Raw genomic sequence first — 15280 nt, 5'->3', positions numbered from 1 at the left:
ATAGTTTTTGTTTGTCTTAAAGCAAGCAAAGCAACTTCTGCAAGTTTTTGTGCTGACCTGTTAGATGGACTTCTTTGCCTTGAGATCTGAAGTTGGAGTTACAGATAATCTTAAGGAGAGAGACACAAGGAGACAAGGAGAGGCATAGCCAAAATCCTCTGAGAGCTGGCACCCTTTGCAGGGTGTGGTGAAGACTGGCTTTTATGTGTGGTGCTAAAGGCCAGGGTGCAACCTCAAAGGAAACCTTCTGATTTGGTTGTAAAATATCTTTTTGGAGGATGGCAGTGGGTGGAGTGAACTGCTGCATCATGTTTTTATGTCTGACCTGTTTAATAATGTGATTATTAAGGGGTTTTTTTGCACGTAGAAAGACCAGCCTTTATGGGAGAAAATGTTGCAGGGATAAAGGCAGACAAATGAAAAACTTCACCATTAAAATGGTCAGTCCTAAGTAGGACTTAATTAGATTTACCATGGAAAGCTTGGAAAGCACTCAAACCTACATGAGGAAGCTCAGACCAGGAGACTAAATTGACCTTATGTTTGCATCAAAAGCGGATTTTTTGTTTTCTCCTTAGTGGTGTAAAATCTCCAAGTACTCACTTGCCATTTTTGGGACTGAGTCATCCTTGTGAGCGTGTTTTAGGTTTGGTGCATGTCTTTGCTGGAAACATTTGTTGGAGGTCCAACTTCATTTTAAAATGCTGATGCTCTCTGGAGAAGGCCAAAACACTGGTGCAGGTAAAGGATAAATCATCAAACCCCAATTTTATTGCCCTTTGGTTTGGCAGGATGATTTTGCTACTTGAGTATTAAAGTTTGCTAGTGTGGCAATACTGGCAAAGCATGTGTAGACCAGCCCTTATGGTTAATCTGGAGCAAAATCATTAATTTGGGAAGACAGCTCCTTTCCAAAAGACAAGTGTCTCCCTCTTGTCTCCTGCAGTCTGGTTCCTGACACCCTGCCGTGTAAGTAGGTCAGCGAACTGCGTTTGCACCGCGGTGACGTGAGAACAGGTAAAAATTGTGTGTTGCAAAGCATCAAACCCAAAGCATCTGTCTCTTGTTTCCCAGATTTTTTGATGGCTGTTCACTGTAAATATCAACAACCTGTTTGTGGTGAATGTGGTCTGGAGCATTCTTGTAGGCACAGTCTTTGCAGACAGGTGTTTTCTTTACTTGTTTGGGTACCAATACACCAGCACTCTAAGGATTAAAGCTTTCCAAGAGTTGTGCTCTTGTTCTCTTTATAACTTATGTGACCGCTGTAAAAACACATCAGTTCTCTTTCCTTAATATTTTACAGATAAGGCAGAGACCTCAAAGATGAAAATATTCCCACAAAATTCTGTCTGACTCAGGAAAGCAAGTGGTGGTGGTGGTGGTCAAGTTCTTCATTTGAATTTTCATTTTGTTGTTTTGTCTAGTTGAGTTTTTAAAAGTGGTTATTCCCCTCCTGTAAACTTTAAACTGTAAAATGTAAAAAAACCAAGTTTTTGACATATGGATTTTTTTTTTCAATCTGCTTCTTATAAATCGTAACTGTCCCACAACAGTGCTTTCATGGGGATTGACTGTAAGGTTGGAAGTAGGGTTGTGTTTTGATTTGTTTTGCTCTTTTAAAATGACAGTATTTGGAAGATCCATCTTAATTTTTACAAAAACTGTGGACAGTCTTAATTTATCTGTTGGTTTTCTTTTTGCTTGTGGGTTTTTTTTAATTATTTGAATCTGTTTTATGTCATTAGATGTAAATTGTCATTCCTAGCAGTATCAATATCAGTTCTTGAGCCCCTGTTCTCATTTTGAGGATTCACCTTGCTTACACTGCTTACATATAAAGATGAGGTACTGGAATTTTTATCCTCATTCTGCCTTATGAAGAGCATTTGAGATGACTCATTAGGATTGTATTCCTTAAGTGATGTGGAACAGCAGATTCTAAATTTGTCACACAGACAACATCAAAACACAACATCAACCCATTTGCTCTTATGCCACTGGTTCAAGGTGTTGTGTGTGCCAGCAGTTTTCCTAACGAGGCACAAGATGTTGGGGTGGATGTTGAGGATTTATAGAACAGTTTGTATTACTGGAAGCCATTTCAACTTACAATGGTGATCTTAATTAAAAAATGGAAAATATTGTTTTAAAACATGTATGGAGTCAAGTTGCTCAAAATTAAATTACGTGAGAAAACAGGATGAAGAAGTTGCCTTGTTTTGTTTCTTCCAGCTCTGTCTCAGCTGTGCTCTGCTCCCAGCTCATGGGGGTTTTGGTTGGCTGGGAGGGTTATTTCCTTCTACATCTTGACATTCTGGTCTTCCATCTGAATTAAGGAAGACTGAGGCAGCCTTTTCTGCTGTGGTTTGGCAACTTGGAGTGCTTTTAAAGTAATTAGAAATGTTGTCCACAGTAGGAAGCTGTCACATGCCTGTTTTAGAAGCAGCTGTGCTGCAGCTGGCACATCTCTGCACCTTGGGTTGCTGGTTGCTGCTTCCAGCTCTCAGCCACACAAATCACAGGCTGAGTAAATCACCCTGAGGAGGAGTGTGGCAGAAAGAAGGCATCCTCCTTCTACGATGCTGACAGATTGGAAAGCCTCTGCTTAAGCATAGCTGATAACTTATTTTCTAAAGTGAAGTTTGATAGAGGGCAAGGGTTAAGTATTTCTCCATGTGATGCCCATTGTCTTTCTGAACTGGGAACAAACGTGTTTGGAAACTTTCTCATTCTGTCTCTGTGTGTTATGACAGGGATGCCCAGGCCTCAGTTTGCTGGCGAGGTGTGGGTGCAGGTCACAGCTGGTACTGGGTGATGCAAGAGGAGACGTGGCTCAATGCCCTCTGCTTGCACACCTCGCACTTTTCTCTCCTCCTTCAGCTTTCGTTCCATTTGGACTCACAATTTTTTTTTCTTAAACTTTTGCAGCCCCAAATCTAGTTATAAGATGTCCTTGCATCATATTTTTCCTCCTCTCCTCCCAACAGCCAGTAGCTGTCCTGCACTTTTGGCGTAACAAGTAGTGCCTACAGCTGCCTTTGGGAATGGCTCTCTTGGCATAGCTCAGAAGTACTTGTACCGAAATAAATAACCTTGTATTTTATTAACCAGCAAATTAAAATCATGTGAGAGATGGATCACTATTGCTTCCCATGACAGATGATAAGAAAAAAACTTAATCTGAACTGAGAAGCATTTGCATAAGGTGAATGTTTGCCGACATACAAGTGTCTGTAACTTTGAAATCATTTGATTTGTTCTCAAGGTTATTTTTCTGCTTTGACTTTGTGTTTCAGCCTTGCATCAGGGGCTAGGTAATTTCTTTTCAGATTACCAACTGTTGATGCTTGAAAAAGTACACAGTAATTAGAACATGTAGCCTGATAAGACCCAAAAACTCTGAACAACACTTTCTTGTTACCAAGAGGTGTCAATGTAAAGTCCACGCAATAAGGTGATTTAGCTTGGGTGTGTACAGGTGATGCTAAGATGAAAGTTAGTGATAAATGGCACAAGTCCTTTCCCTAATCTCCCCATTAGTGCTGGCATCAACATGCTTATTATCTGCCTTGGACCTGTTTTAAGCCCCACAATGTGTTGGACTCCCCAGGTTCTGTGTAGATACTGCTGTGTATTTGATCATAACAGCTACTCCAGGGATCACGCAACTGACTGTCTTTTCTGCTGAAGGAAGCCAGACACTGTGATCCTTGATACATTTTATGTTAAGTTAAAAGAAAACACAGTTTCATCCCAGAAAACAAGAAGCACCTTTTGTTACAAACCAAGAAACACGGAAATCGAGCATACATGGAGATAGTTTTGGATACATTTGGAAATGCGTGTAAAAGAAGCCTTTGCTCTGTTAGAATTGAAAAGGCACGTTGCCCTGTGTGTGTATGCTCTGTGGCTCGTTTGGAGCTTGTAGACATGAAAAATGCACGTTGCACATGGGCAAGGATGGCTGGAGTTGAGGTACACATTGTACATTCTGCTGGAAATGTATGTTTGGGTTAGGAGTTTTCAGCTGTCAAGCTGTAAATCAGTGCCTGCTATTGCAGCATGCGCCTTAATGGGAGTCACATAATTTTCCTAATCTACTTCCAAGTGTTAGGAAATAAACAATTTCCTAATCCATGCCACACTGTTGTTGTTATTTGTATTGTAACTCGTGCCAGGTGCTGTACAGACAGGGTGAAGCAGCTGCAGCCCTGGTGCAGTGGTACATGGGCACCTGAGCACTGCTGTGTCTGGGTGTTCTGCAGAGTAGAAAAGGGATGTGAAGACAGGACCACAAGTATGATGAACTAAAGGACTAAAATTACTGCCCTTATTCACACTTAAAAATAGCTCCTTACAGGCTAAGGTTTTATTTGATGTGAGTTACAGCTTATTTTGTGAGAAACTAATTTATTCCAATATGAGTAAGTGAGGCAGAATCTGCCCTTAGCTAAGACCTATTTATGTATTTGCTTAGCATGAGTGTGGATAGCAGGAAGCTGTGACAGACTGGACACTTTCAGCTTAGCAAAGCCACAGCTTTTCACATTAAGAAACTGATTCTATCTGAGGATATATTCAAATGAATGTTAAAAAGTTTTAAAAGCTTTTATTTTAGTGCGCTGTGGTACAGATGTAGGTCACTATATATACAGAGAGGTAGTGAAATAAACTTTCTTGTCTTTATGTAATGTATTCTTCATTGACCAAAATGTGGGAAAATATGTTCAAAATTATGTTTTATTAGCTCTCATGACCATTTGCACCAGACTGATGGGTGCTGCTCCCTTTTGAACACTTGAAGTTGTGTTCAACTTGAGCACCACAGTTGCTCCTGGAGGAAGTGTTGGCACTGACAGCTGGTGGAAGGCAAAGTGTCTGCTGTGCTATTACTTCCTCACCTTTTCCCCTAGCCCCCATCATTCTATTCACAGGCACATCACTGTGCTCCTGGTATGTTTAAAGAAATTGCTCATAAGTGAAGTGTCCACTGATGTAGATGAGAATTTAAAGCTCGTCTGAGCAGCACATGGGGCTGTTTCCTGGACTGTAAGTGCATGGCTTGGTTACAGCCAGGCATAGCACTAGGCTGATAATGTCATAAGCTACACAAAATGGTAATGCAATTCCAATGTTTGTGCTGCCAGTGAATATTCTGATCTGCTTAACTCTAATTATTTCTTTCTTGGTAAAAAAAATTTTGGTTTTGTTTTGCTTTGGGTTTTTTTCCACCTTCATCAAAGCAAATTCTTGTGTTTCATCTGTCGGCAGAGCTGCTGTTCTGTTGGAAGGACTGAGTGAAGTTTTTGAATGCTTGTGATGAATGAGCTGGGATAAAAAATACTTTGGCTCTTTGATGGCCGGGGTAGTTTGCAAGGCTGACATATTTGTTCAGTTTGGAAATGTGATGAGCAGTACCAGAGGCCATACCTACTAATTCAAGAGACAGTTTTCCCATCACATTGGAAGGTTTTAACATCTCTGTTGTAGCTCAAGTGAGCTACATAGCTCACTTAGCTAGTGTTTATTTCTTCAGAAACAGAGCGAGCAATGCCCAGATTTTGAACTTTGATCACTTTATTTTCTCTTCTCTTAGAACAAAATTGAATTACAATCCTCCAAAGGACGATGGCTCAACGTACAAGATTGAACTCGAAGGAATATCTGTTGATATCATGAAAGAGATACTAGATTACATCTTCAGTGGGCAGGTATGGTATTAAAAAAACCATAAACCTCGACTGGACTATTTGGCAAAATAACTTGGGTTTTAACAATGCTATCCTGAAAGGTGTTTAAAGCTTTGTGATAAAACTTCTGCAGAGTGGGGCTGTGAATGTGAAGGAGAGGCAGTAGGCTCTGCAGGAATTGTCTCTGCTCTTCTTGCGCAGCAGGGGAGGACTTCAAAATTTAGAGTTAATGTCAAATACTTGTATTAAAATTGGTGGCTGCCCTCAGTAACCTGCTTTAAAACAGGCAGTGTTTGTCAGCTGTGACAGAGGACTGGTTTGGTAGCCACGGAGATGGAGACCCCATCACTGAGTGTTACAGTACACCAGGCACTCTCCCTCCCTGCCCCTTGTGCCCACCTCTCTGGCCTCTTGTCAGATCTGCCTGCTAGGAGCCTTAGCAGGAATTAAAGTTCATGTGTCCGGTTTATTTGGAACCAGATTGAGATTGCTGAACGAGTTTAACTTTCAGCAGAAAAAGAAAAGGCAGATATGGCTTGAAATTCGTTCCTGCATGTGTGTTTTAAAAAATTATTTATTTATTACAGGAAAACTCATTTTAGGTTCCTGGATGAGATGAGCAATTTTATGGTTGGTTACTTCAGGAGCAAAATTTCTGCTCCTCACCTTCTGTCAAGCAAATGCCTTTCCATCCCTGTGTTAATTAATAAATGGTTAGCAGTCATATCAGTTTCTCCTAATTTTTACATGGGCAGTAATAGTCCATTTTTCAGCCACTGAGAATGAGTGTAATGAGTGCGGGCATGTCATGGAACTAATGAGTGATAGTAGCTATAACTTCTAAATTAATTCTTGCAGATCAGGCTAAATGAAGAAACTATCCAAGATGTGGTACAGGCAGCTGATCTCCTGCTGCTTACAGACTTAAAAACTCTCTGCTGTGAGTTTTTAGAAGGTTGCATAGCTGCTGAGAACTGTATTGGTATTCGGGACTTTGCACTGCACTATTGTTTGCATCATGTTCACTACCTTGCCTCAGAGTATCTGGAAACTCACTTTCGAGATGTCAGCAGCACAGAGGAATTCTTGGAACTGACTCCTCAAAAACTGAAAGAAGTGCTGTCGATGGAAAAGCTCAATGTTGGAAACGAAAGATACGTCTTTGAAGCGGTGATAAGGTGGATTTCTCATGATTCAGAATCCAGAAAGGTCAGGACATCCAAATGTTTGTATTTTGAATGTGGTGCAGATCAGAGTGTTTATTCTAATCAGTGGGAACTTGAAATAGATCTGTTTCTTTCAGGACTAATCTTTCACTTACAGAATTCGTTGAGTTTTGCCTGAAATGCAGACCATGGGATTGTGGTAAAAGGGTGAAAGCTGTGTTGATGATATATCTCATCTGCTGCCTTTATTATTTAATGGGCATTAAGAAAAAAAGCACCATTTTGACATTTGATGATACATTCCGGTTTATGTGGTGAGAAAGCAAGTAGCACGTTTATAGGGAAACTTGGAGGACTTGATGCATTCTCTTGCTAACACTGTGTTGTATAGTTCATTACTTGCCAGTACCAAAACTCTCAAGTGTTTGCTAAACACAGAAGCATCTGCATGTCTGAGTGCTTCAGTGCTGAGGGTGATTTTGTGTCACTGCTGCCTCCCCCAGGTCCACATGAAGGATGTCATGTCGGCAGTGTGGGTGTCGGGCCTGGACGCGGCGTATCTGCGCGAGCAGATGATGAGCGAGCCGCTGGTCCGCGAGATCGTCAAGGAGTGCAACAACATCCCCCTGACACCCCCGCAGCAGGGAGAGGCCATGCTGGCCTCCTTCAAGCCCCGGGGCTACTCCGAGTGCATCGTGACTGTTGGGGGGGAAGAGCGAGTGTAAGTGCGCAGTGGCATCACTGGTCCCAGGGCCAGCACTCATGGCAGTCTGAAAACACAGTGTGGACAGAATATGTGCACCTATTGCTTATCACTCTGTCATTTGAGTTTGGTTTAGGTTGGTCAGACACACATAAAATACCTTTGGGAATGATTCAGCAAAAACCAGTTACTTTGTTTCTGACATACAACCATAATTAACTTAGAGTAGGGTTGTTTGTTCAGTAACTGGTCGTTGTTTTTTTTTAAACTGAATAGACTTCAGCACAGAACATTGGAGAAACACCTTTCTGATGATCTGAAAGGCATCTGTAACAAAACCTAGAAGCAATGAATGTGTGCTTTAAACTGTTCTGTTTATAATAGCTGTGGTTCCAAAAAAGTTATTGGTGCATCTGAGATAAGGGGAAAATTCCTGTTCTAAACAATAATCCCTTTCTTTTCTTGAGTACCCCCTGCAGCAGATGGGAGGGCTCTGTCCAGTTTAATAAATTTAGCATTTAGATGTTAGCTCTTAATAGAAGTGTAGTAAACCACTCAGATAACATTTTGCATGTCAGTTTGTGAATCACTTTACTCAGACATTACTAATACTCTCTATCAGTTCTTCTTAGCTTGCTCAAAGTTCATAAACAAGGTTACAGATAGATACAGTAGGAATGAAGTGAATCAGCTTTTTATGTCTCCAAGTCTGTACAAACTCAATGTATGTGTTTGGTTTGGGGGCCGTCTCCTTACCGGGGAAATGCCACATGAAGAATATACATGAAAGCAAGAATGAGCAAGCTTTGGACATGAGGTGTTAACAGTGAACTTGTAAAACTCTGTCTTTGTCTTTCTGTTTTTGTTTGTTCCCTCCCCACCCTGTGTTCAGATCACGGAAACCAACCTCAGTGATGCGGTGTATGTGTCCTCTTTATGATCCCAATAGACAGCTCTGGATTGAACTTGCTCCTATGAGTATTCCAAGGATCAATCATGGAGTATTGTCAGCAGGTAAAGGGGAACTTTGTCTTTGTAAAGTCAATGTTATGAAAACTTGCCAGTGCCTCAAAATCTGAGATACAGCTCATAATAATATATTTTCTTCAAGACTGACTGCACTGGGGTTATTTCATGCTTCCCCTTTGTCTGCCCAAAACTGTACTTGATTCTGTGAAAATCCCTGTCATCTGAGTGTCTTAAAATCACTATTCCTGCAACATTTTGTGGGAATCTGCTACATCTGTCTCTCCAGGAGTATTTCATGTTTTAAGTAAATTCTAGTTGCTGCATCACTGAATATGTTGAAGGGTATCTGCAGGGATAACTTGAGTCAGATGTAAGTATGTGCTTTACCTTCTCCAGTCCGGAGAAGTGACTGGTCTGAATCTCTTGGTGAATTCCAGAATACAGCTCACCAGTCACATTGTTTTGCTCAGTGTGCAGGTGTGAATCCTCTTCTTGAGAGTCCTGTTCTTAAGATCATTTTACATTTTCTTTTACAGAAGGATTTTTATTTGTGCTTGGTGGTCAGGATGAAAACAAGGGAACGCTAAGCTCTGGAGAGAAATATGATCCAGACACCAATTCATGGAGTTCCTTACCACCAATGCATGAGGCAAGATCTCTATCTAACTGTTGGGATTTAAGTTTTTACTTTGGCAAAATGTTCCTTTTCTTCTGCAAAATTTTATTCTGAATCTCCAGTCGCTTGCATCTTACACATTCAAAATCATGCTGCAGACTGACTTCTGTTTATATCCTGTTGTTCTTGTGGTCTGATGCTGACTGCTGGATCTGGAAAAACTAAGCAATTGGTGAAGAGCTAACTGTAAGATGAACTACAAAATTTCAGGAATTTCATAATGAATCAGTCCTATAGTATACTTAATGTTCTGCGTATACTGGCCTTCTAAAACAAGAGACCTCTGAGATGGACAAAGAGATCGGACTGTGCAGAAAAGATGGACAGAGGACTGGCCAACATACAGAACTTGGCTTGCACAGACATATTTAGGTTTGGTTTGAGTTAATGCTTCCTTCTTCATAATTACATTCCATCAAAAAGTAACAGTTTGTTATTTGTAAACATATATCCTTAATACACCTGTGTTTTTATCTTTGTAAATCAGCACAGGGTGTTTATTAAAAAGTTGTTTAACCACAGGATTTTGCTCTTTGCAATCTCTGGTTGACAAAGGCATATCGATTTGGCTTCAATTTTAGTTATGATGCATTAAGTTTCCTGCTTGTGATATGTTTGCTGTGAGATTGAGGAGTAGCTGGGCTCATACATACAAAACAGGAGAGCTGCCTTTGCACAGAGAATGGGTCCAGGCTTTGCTGCTATAGAGACCTGAAAGCAATAGCTTCACTGTGGAGACCACCACTATGGGAACTGAAATATGGCCAAGCTCTGTTCTTAGATTTCTGTGTGGTCTCTTTGGCTTCTGCTGCTCTGCTTTTTTTTTTTTTTTCCCTCCTTTTAGTACCCTTTGTTTTGTTTAGTTGATTAAATTAATAATCTTGTGCTGGCGTTTAGGACTTCACCATTAAAAAAAACCCCAAAACAAACCAAAAGCCAGGCATAATACCAATAGCACTTTGCAGACAGATATTTTGAAAAATAAGATTATATTCATTTATTCACAATGGCAGTTATGTTTTTCAATGTTGACTTTATTGATATCCCTTAGGCACGACATAATTTTGGTGTGGTAGAGATTGATGGGATTCTGTATATTCTGGGAGGTGAGGATGGTGAAAGGGAGCTGATCTCTATGGAGAGCTATGACATTTATAACCGGACCTGGACCAAGCAGCCAGACTTGACCATGGTTAGAAAGGTAAAAACCACATCCTATATTATTGTGTTACTTCTTGTTAAACAGTCAATGCAGATATATGTATGTATATATATATATATAAATATATACTTTAACCTTTTGCTTCAAGTAGAAGCTGTAGTAAATAGTCTCAAAATTAAATGAGAGTGAGCAGCTTCTCTATTTATACACTAAAACAAAACTGTGGCTAAATATTTTTATGCCTGGCATTGTTTGACCTGTAGTAGAGGCAACCCAAATGCCTCTGTGGGTGTGTATAGACAGCTTTGAGCTCTCAGTACTGTGCATTTGTGTGTCATTTTAGATATATTTTTCTTTTTTTCCATAAGATTGGCTGCTATGCAGCTATGAAGAAGAAAATCTATGCAATGGGTGGAGGCTCCTATGGAAAACTCTTTGAATCTGTGGAGTGTTACGACCCCAGGACTCAGCAGTGGACAGCAATCTGTCCTCTCAAAGAGAGGAGGTGAGGGAAAATGGAAGGGGGGAACTAGATTGCTTTTCCAACCCTCTGATGAGAGGAAAGTGTCCTTTTTCTGATGGATCTGTGAAGATGGCCTATGAATCTCACCAGGTCTTTCTGAGTCATGGTGGCCTGTAGTTAACATGTGGCTGAGTAAAGATAAGCATCCAAGCAACAAATACAAATTTTGTAGAAATACAGTCCTGATGTTACAAGCAATAGTTTCCTGATGCAAAATGAAAACTAGAAATTATATTACAATTGGAGCTTCAAAATATTTTTTAGAGATAAATATTTTTGCTGGTTTTTTCTTTCTTTAGGTGCTTACAATTCATATCCATGACTCATCTCATCTTGTTGAATATTTAAGGCATCTGTGTGTATAAATAAATGAATAAAAGGCAAAGAAAGTTCAGAAGGGTATGCAAAAGGGTTTTGATACATTGCATTAATATTTTTTCCTCATTTGGATTTTCAGATTTGGGGCAGTGGCCTGTGGAGTTGCCTCCGAGCTTTATGTATTTGGTGGGGTCAGGAGTCGTGACGACAGCCAAGCCAGTGAGATGGTGACGTGCAAATCTGAATTTTATCATGATGAGTTTAAAAGGTAACTGGCTGCAGCTCTAACCATAGAAAATAACTTGCCATCCAGTCATCTGCCTCTTCCCTGGCCCCTTGCTCCTGCACTCCAGAGCCTGTGAGGTCTGTGCCATGTATCTGTTGCTCATTTCACTTTTTGTGACCCAGTATGGCTGTTACTGAAGGTCCATCCACTCCACTTTTCCCTCTAAATGCCAAGCCTAAGGCCTTGGGGCCACCATGTGGGTCTTGAGTGTCCCTGGACAGGAGAAGCACCTTGGTCACACAGGGAGTTGTGGTTCTTCCCCTGCACTCTGCAATTTCCCCAAGTGCAGGATACTGCTGCCCCCACCCCTCCTCGTGCCCAAGGCTCCATGTTGAGTGCTCATTATGGGTCTTTTCCAACCTAAATGATTCCATGGTTCTATGGGGGAATGTATGTATGTACAGGAATATTTCTTCATGATCAAATCCTGTCTCCGAAGATTTGCAGCTTAGGGAATTCCTAAACCAGAGATGAGAAATTTCGTGCATTTCTGTTCCAAGCATTTATAGCTGATGGCACCCACGTAGGCTTTTGCCATAGGAAAGACACTATGGGTGCTCTACATCCCACAGCCACCTCACCACACTGCATGGCTGATCTCCTTCTGTTTGTTTTGAATTTGCTTCCGATTACTTCATTTGTTATCTCTTGGCTCTGGTTGTGGAATTCACCTTACTACATGTGGTAACCATTCAAAATGTTACCTTACACTGAATTTTTTGTTTAGTCACCTTCTTCTCCAGTCATAACTGGCAAGCTTTGGTTCCTCCAGTGACTTTTTTCTTGCATATAACTGTAAATTGAATTATTCTTTTTTCATAAATTAAATTTTAAAAAGACTTTGTGGTCAGATGTTTCAAGGCTTGTTGACAAGTGAAGGAAATTAGCATGTCTTTATTAGAAGATCAAGACTGATTTATGACAGTGACCTGTATAAAAGGACACAAAAATAGAACAGTAGATGTAAATTCATTATATAATTTTCTTGCAAGTTATGGTTGTAAAGAGACTTTAATTTCTGTATGAAGAAGTCTTCTGTGTTGTTCAAAGTGGTGTCTAAACTAGCTATAATCAAATGAAACTGAAGAAAAACATCCTTTAAATTGGTTATAGGAAGCAGACAGATCAGAGAGGCTGTTGCTGCTGATGCTCCCTTAGTGTTTTCAAGCCTTCTGGAGGCTGGGGAAATGGTAGAAGTTTATTAATGTTTTGCAAGAGGTCTTTGAAAGGGAAAGAACTGTGTAAAGAAGTGGTCCCCTCTCTCTCACTTGCTATTTTTAGCTGATTTACTTGAAATATTTCCAGCCTGATTCTGTTCTTCAGAAGGTTCTAGCTCATGATTCCTCAGCAGTGACTGCAAACCCGTTTCACTGGTTGATGCAGGCTGAGCTTCCACAAAGTGGAGTTTGGGAAGCTGGGAAGGCCCCAGCCTGGGTGCTGCAGGTGGGTCCGTGGTGCCACCTGCTGACTGCAGCACCCACACCTGCCACAGTGTGATGGATTTGTGTCTTTGCTTGGTGGCATCCCCGAGGCGTTTCAGGATTCAAGTGGAATAGTGATAAAACTCCAGTTGCCCCAGTTGCTCTGAGTGTAGGGTGTGTGGTGTAAGGGCTGTGCTGGCACAGGGCAGGGGAGGCAGCAGAGGTGACTTTGTCTGGAGCTGATGGAGGAGGCACATGGAGAGGGCAGCTGAGATATCAGACTTTGCCTTTCTGCTCTGCCACTGCCTAGTCAGAACTTAGAAATTTAACTCAGCATGAACCTGCTGATCAGACAGGGCACAGGTTGTGAGTGTTCCTGCGGAGACTGGGGATCAGGGATCGCTGGGATGATGGCAGCTGCTGCCTGGGGATGGTGCTCCTGGGGTTTGGAAGGCCCCAGCTCAGCCCAGGGGTGCTGTAGCCAGAAGAGGGTGCAGTGTCCCTGTTACATGTTCCAACATTCAGCTCCAGGGTCTGTCCAGTTATCCCCAGTTTTGGTGCCCTCAGAGATCTGTGTGGGGTGGCTCCTTCTTGGGGGTTTGTGACAGTGACTGTGGCACCTGAGCAGTTGTACCTATGTGGAAAAGAGAGAAAATAGCCATAAAGGGACTTCTCTTCAAAATGCAGTTAGCAAATGTTTCTGCTTGCCCAATACTGAGACAGAGTATTTCATTGTCCAGTATTCTTCTTTGAAGTAAGATTGAATCTGGGAAATTGTAATAATTTCATTGAGATGCTGTTTTATAAATAAATACCAAATGAATACCAAGTGAAAGCAGATTGACCCTCTGGAAAATGTGAGGGTATTATTTCATGGGCTGATTGAGAAATAGCAGAAAAAAATTGCAATTGCTTTAAGCTTCCATCCTTCACTCAAAATAAATAATATGCTTTTTTTAAGTCTGTGAAAACCTTATGCTAAGTACTGTAACTACTTAGTACTTGTGTGTTTGACTAGTTTAGCAATTCCACTTGCTCAGTTGTGCATAATTTACTCAAGAATAAGGCATTAGTGATGCCATAGAGGTTATCACAGGTGGACAATCTCTCTCTATCAGCTTAGTGACAGTTACTGGGATGGACATAGAGAGACAGATTCTTCATCTTAAACATTGTGCAGTTGCTATGAGGTGATGGATTTATAATTGAAAAGTGAATTTATTTCCTCAGCAAGTTTCTGAAGCAAATAAAAGGTGATTAGCTCCCCTCGAACCAGCAACTTCAAAAAGTCAGTCATGAGGGATATCTGTACCCTCAGACTCCACTGCACACACACTTTTTGTAGTTGCAGTGAAGGCAAATACTGGCACTGTCAAAGCTGCAATATCACATCAACAATGGATGTCTATATCATTGGCAGAGGTCTAAAAGTGTTGGGCTAAGAGATTTGTGGAAAGGAGGAATGTATTTGCAAAATGGTTTAGAGCAGTGGGTTGGAGCAGAGAGCATCATTTCTAGCAGTCTCAAACCAAAATTCACAGCGATTTTTTTAATAGTTACATGCCAATATTGCATACTTTGTAATGAGCTGTGGGCTTTTGCAGCTGTTTTTAAGTAAGTGCAGAACTCCATTATGTTCATTTTCTCTGTGGACAGAGGGAACTCTGTGTACTGTGAGTTCAGCCATGGGATGGTGTTGGTTATGGGGTACGTGCAGCAGTGCACACCTGTGTCATCTGCACAAATTTCCATGTGTGCCTCAGGCCTCACTGCCAGAGCACAGGGTCGAGCATCATCCCAGGCACCCAGAGACTGTCTGAGTTACAGGTTTTACTCCAGTGTGAATGTCTGAGGATGTACTTACACCAGTATGTAAACATATTAATTCATGTGAGCTGCCATAATTCTGGCTTGAATTGGATTAAAGGACTGGACTTGTTTAATATTGTTTACTTTGACAGTAACTTACTCCAAAATAACTCAGAGCACAGAGTCTTTCAAAATTGTTATTCTTAACCATGACGCAGCTTTTCAAAGACTGGGGATGTGCTGAGATCTTCACACTAGCAAAAAAATAAACACTGAGACTCCTGTTAAGCTGTGCTGTATAAACAAGTAATAAAATAAATGAAGTGAGACAGAATAGTAGCAGTAGTTCACATGAAATGTGAACAGGGTGATGTAGAAAATAATCCTCATACTTGAAGTGCTGCTGTAACTGAGATTTTTCAATTAATAAATGTTTTGTCAGCCTGTCTTTAGAGTCATGTGCATAAGTGAATTTAAGTGAACCCAAAGATAGAAAATGCTGTACATCAGACTGCAGGGTTTTTGCAGGATGTAGATTTTTTTTCCAAAGGCTG

The 15280-nt window shown here is 40.9% G+C and overlaps 1 protein-coding gene across 1 annotated transcript in view; it reads left to right on the top strand.

Annotated features, from left to right (window-relative positions):
- Positions 1–15280, top strand: part of GAN (gigaxonin) — a 41287-nt gene that overhangs the window by 8169 nt on the left and 17838 nt on the right. The window contains exons 2-9 of the mRNA XM_039558111.1: positions 5600–5714; positions 6552–6902; positions 7363–7580; positions 8455–8576; positions 9068–9180; positions 10259–10408; positions 10738–10874; positions 11350–11478. Of these exons, the coding sequence (XP_039414045.1) occupies positions 5600–5714; positions 6552–6902; positions 7363–7580; positions 8455–8576; positions 9068–9180; positions 10259–10408; positions 10738–10874; positions 11350–11478 (1335 nt within the window). The remainder of the gene's footprint in view (positions 1–5599; positions 5715–6551; positions 6903–7362; positions 7581–8454; positions 8577–9067; positions 9181–10258; positions 10409–10737; positions 10875–11349; positions 11479–15280) is intronic.

The sequence above is a fragment of the Corvus cornix genome, chromosome 11 (genome assembly GCF_000738735.6).
Source record: "Corvus cornix cornix isolate S_Up_H32 chromosome 11, ASM73873v5, whole genome shotgun sequence".
Classification (NCBI taxonomy): Eukaryota; Metazoa; Chordata; class Aves; order Passeriformes; family Corvidae; genus Corvus; species Corvus cornix.
Note: the sequence above shows the minus strand (reverse complement) of the source record. Positions and strands in the feature narration are given on the sequence as shown.